Source organism: Cannabis sativa, chromosome 4, assembly GCF_029168945.1.
Source record: "Cannabis sativa cultivar Pink pepper isolate KNU-18-1 chromosome 4, ASM2916894v1, whole genome shotgun sequence".
Lineage (NCBI taxonomy): Eukaryota > Viridiplantae > Streptophyta > Magnoliopsida > Rosales > Cannabaceae > Cannabis > Cannabis sativa.
This window is the reverse complement of record NC_083604.1, coordinates 20,916,855-20,921,004: the sequence shown is the minus strand read 5'-3', so window position 1 is coordinate 20,921,004 and position 4,150 is coordinate 20,916,855. Positions and strand designations below refer to the sequence as shown.

At 29.9% G+C, this 4,150-nt stretch overlaps 1 protein-coding gene across 1 annotated transcript; it reads left to right on the top strand.

Moving 5' to 3' along the window:
- The first annotated feature begins 381 nt into the window (after window positions 1–381).
- Window positions 382–3,665, top strand: LOC115712925 (short-chain dehydrogenase TIC 32, chloroplastic). The gene is made up of 8 exons (XM_030641343.2): window positions 382–689; window positions 1,672–1,903; window positions 2,007–2,086; window positions 2,169–2,322; window positions 2,421–2,499; window positions 2,613–2,697; window positions 3,232–3,278; window positions 3,377–3,665. Exons 1-8 carry the CDS (start codon window positions 584–586, stop codon window positions 3,533–3,535), a joined length of 942 nt encoding a protein of 313 aa, XP_030497203.1. The 5' UTR covers window positions 382–583; the 3' UTR covers window positions 3,536–3,665.
- Window positions 3,666–4,150: the final 485 nt, after the last annotated feature.

The following is a 4,150-nucleotide window of genomic DNA, read 5'->3' as shown; positions in this document are numbered from 1 at the left end:
TGGTAGTAAATAAAACATCACTTTTCATGCAAAGGGTTAAAAAATCATTAGGGCAAAAACACTCTGTACAAATACTTTGAAGCTTCTCTGGTAATATTGATTTGTATACTAAATTTTATTCTTTTATTTCTTCCCCAATTTATTTCTTTCTTAGGCATTTATTTTATAATCGATTTTTAAAAAGGTTAGAAAACATATATAATTTAGGAATCTATGGGTATGGGTTGTTAGTAAGATATCTAGTTACATTTCCGAAAAAATATTAAGAATTATCTAGTTACATTACATCACAATTAGGACTTACGTGGGGCTCTTGTTAACTTCATTTATGTGCTGGGTCTAGTTCGTTAAATATTAGAGCTATGGCCGAAAAGACGGGACATGTCATGGTCCTTATTTGAAACTTATGAGTTGGCAAAAGAGTCTCCACACACCCATTGTAGCAATTTTCATCTTTCCAACTATACCCCCGAAAAATAGATCTTTTTTTTATGACTCTTTGTTCGTACCTGTGCTGCCATTAATGATATCTAAGCATTATATTAGAGTCTTGTAAACCATTTGAAGAGTTAGTTGAGCAAAAATGTGGCCTTTTTGCAGAAAAGGGCCTTCTGGGTTTTCATCTTCCTCTACAGCAGAGGAGGTTACTCAAGGCATTGATGGGACTGGTCTCACTGCCATTATCACAGGTTAAATATTTATTTATCAAGGAATTTATGTTTTTTCCAGATAGAAATGTATGGGTTATTTATATTATATCAATATCTTTTATTAGAGTAATCATATTTTACTTGAATTAGTCGTATGGAATTGTGGTTACTTAATAATAGATAGTGAAAATAATAATTATGTCATGATTACTATATTATGAGTTATAAATGTGTTGGGTAAATGATTTCCTTATATTGAAGTTTTCACTTCCTTTGGGGAAATTTTTATCCAAGTGACTTTCAAGACCTTGTTGTTTTCTTTTTCTTTTCCCTAGCTTGATAATAATTTATATGTGGGGTTTGGTTTATTTTATTTTTTTGGACCAGGAGTACATAGCAATTGTTCTGTAGGGACTTACCCTGCGAATTTGTGGGAGCAACATTTGAGCTACCCTCTTAAGTCACATATAAATATGTATATATATGGGTATTCTTTACAAGTATTATAATAATAATGGAGATTTCATGTGTAGTTACATTCTTATAATTCATCTATTCTTCTGGGTCATTTTTTCTTAAAAATATATATATGAATAAGTATATGTATGGTCTTTTCAAGATTGAACATACCTTCCATAATCCATACCATAGATTGAATTAATTGCAATGTAACATATTCAGTTGATTTGATTCTGTCAAGTGGCATCTCCAAAAGGAATTTCAGCTAGTTTCACTTACTCTAATATCAGTGTTCTGTGGTTAATCAGTTAGTAATTCTCTAATATTTTATGAGCAAGAGTAATAAATAAAAGACTAACAATCACACACACAAAATTTGTAGTAGTTCACCTTCAAAATTTGTAGTTGTTTAGTCCAATTAATTTGCTTCTAAAATCTAACAATTTTTGGCATCTGTTTTCTAAAAATGCCCAATTATTATGACATTATCTCATACTCTAATGATATTATAGATATACTATGTTGTGTTGCTTATACTGGTTTTATGGCATTGACAATTTAGGAGCATCTAGTGGTATTGGCACTGAAACTACTCGAGTTCTTGCATTGCGCGGGGTACATGTGATCATGGCTGTGAGGAACATGGCTGCTGGAAGAGATGTGAAAGAAGCAATAGTTAAAGAAATCCCTACTGCTAAAGTTGATGCCATGGAATTGGATCTCAGCTCATTCTCATCCATCAGAAAATTCGCATCAGATTTCAAATCCTCAAATCTTCCTCTGAACATCTTAATGTAACATATTAATATACCTTTAAACTTTGCACAAAGTTTTAATTAAGCATGCATTTATTCAAAGATTTATGTAATGTTGTTGACTTTTTCTTGTATGGTCAAGTAACAATGCAGGAGTTATGGCAACACCATTCATGCTTTCCAAAGACAACATTGAATTACAGTTTGCAACCAACCACTTAGGTAACTAAACTAAATTTAGATACATATGTTAATCAAGAAATAAGCAAACATTAGAGCTCACAAAATTTTTGTTATGTTTCAGGTCATTTTCTGTTGACAAATCTTTTGTTGGAAACTATGAAGAAAACATCAAAGCAGAGTGAAAAAGAAGGAAGAATTGTAAATGTTTCCTCAATGGCTCACCGATTCCCATATTCTGAAGGAATTCGCTTTGATAAAATTAACGACAAATTAGGGTACATAGGACTATTTTCTAATTACTTTCAACTTAGTATTACATGTCTCTTTGATTTAGGTCAACTGTTTCTTATGTGAATATGTACATTTTGTACAGGTACAGTAGTATTGCTGCCTATGGGCAATCCAAGCTAGCTAATGTTTTGCACGCCAATGAGCTTTCAAGACGTTTAAAAGTACATGAAATTTTTTATAAATTTTATTGTTTACTTTGTTCAAAGTGTTGTTCACACTTTTTTTTTTCCTTTTGAAAGGGTGCTTTTAACATTTCTATTTATTTCGTTTTCAGGAAGAAAATGTGAACATTACAGCAAATTCACTTCACCCGGGTGCAATTCTTACCAATCTTTTTCGATTTAGTGGCATCATCGATGGTATTTATTGTATAATTTTCCAAAAAAAGAAAAGAGGAATACTTAGTTTACTTTCATATCTTTTAAGGCAGGTTTTACTTATGGAATTTATATTTGAGTTGTGTTATTCACGACTTCCTATTACAATCTATTAGTCTACTTTCTAATGTGAAAATATATTCTGAAATATTTTATTAATTTTTTTTTATGGCTGTATTTATTATAGTTACAACATCATTTCTGTAAATTTTTTAAAAAATTTAAATAATTTACGTGCCAAAAATATATTTGAAGCTTTTTTAAAACTCATAGTAGACTAGAATATTAAAAATTATGTTTTTGGTACTGTAAATTATTTGGAAATTTTCAAAAAATTACATAGATGATACTGTAAGTACAATGAATATAATTAAAAAAAAAAATTGAAAAAAAATATTTTGCCATCTAGTTTCGGGCGTGAAGATTGACTAAAAAGTTATAATATGAGATTGTAATTAACACATCTCTTTATATTTTTAATACCTAATATTGCAATTCATTCTTTGATTCGTGAAGGTCTTGCTAAATCAGTGGGTAGACTTGTTCTGAAAAATGTCCAACAGGTAAAACTATACTTTTTATTTTTCTAATGAACGTAAAAGTATACTTTCTTTTATGAGAAGAAAACTTCTTCCTTTGTAATGTTGTCCTATTACTTTAGGGGGCAGCAACTACGTGTTACGTGGCATTGAACCCACAAGTGAAGGGAGTAACAGGTGAATATTTTGAAGACAGTAATATTTCCAAGGCAAGCACCATGGGCAGAGACAACGACTTGGCAAAAAAACTCTGGGATTTCAGCCTCAATTTGACAAATTGATCATTTTTATCTCTCTATAAACATCATAAAAATAATAATAAAAAAAGTTACAAGACCTACGGTATCTACATGACTACGATTGTAAGCAGTTTCTTCTATCTATAAATAAGGAAAAAAATCATTTATCTCTTCTCTATCTCTTTATCAATTACTAGGATAAATATATTTAAACTAAAGAGCTTGTAATAATAGAGAAACTGATTTGGAAGTGGTGGTTTTGAGAATAAGATGAATTTACCAAGTACTGCAATCAACAATACAACCATAAAGTTAATTTAAAAATCTTCAACTTACCTAACATCAAAACACAAGAAAATTTATGTAGTTCAAAAAACAGGGTCCAATCCAAAACACAATGTAACACCCTATTAATTTAGGAGTGTTATTGTAATTTTATAATAATTGTGCAATCCATTGCTAATCAACGAGTTTGTTGAAAAACATAATTAATTAAAATTTTATTTAATTAACCTTCAAATGAAAATAAATAATCGTTGCATAAATTGGAATCCCGTATTTAAAATATTTACAATCATATTACAAAATATTAGTAACAAAAGTTGTCACCTAGCGACTATTCAAAATACAGTCTGCTATTCTAAAGATCGTATGCTC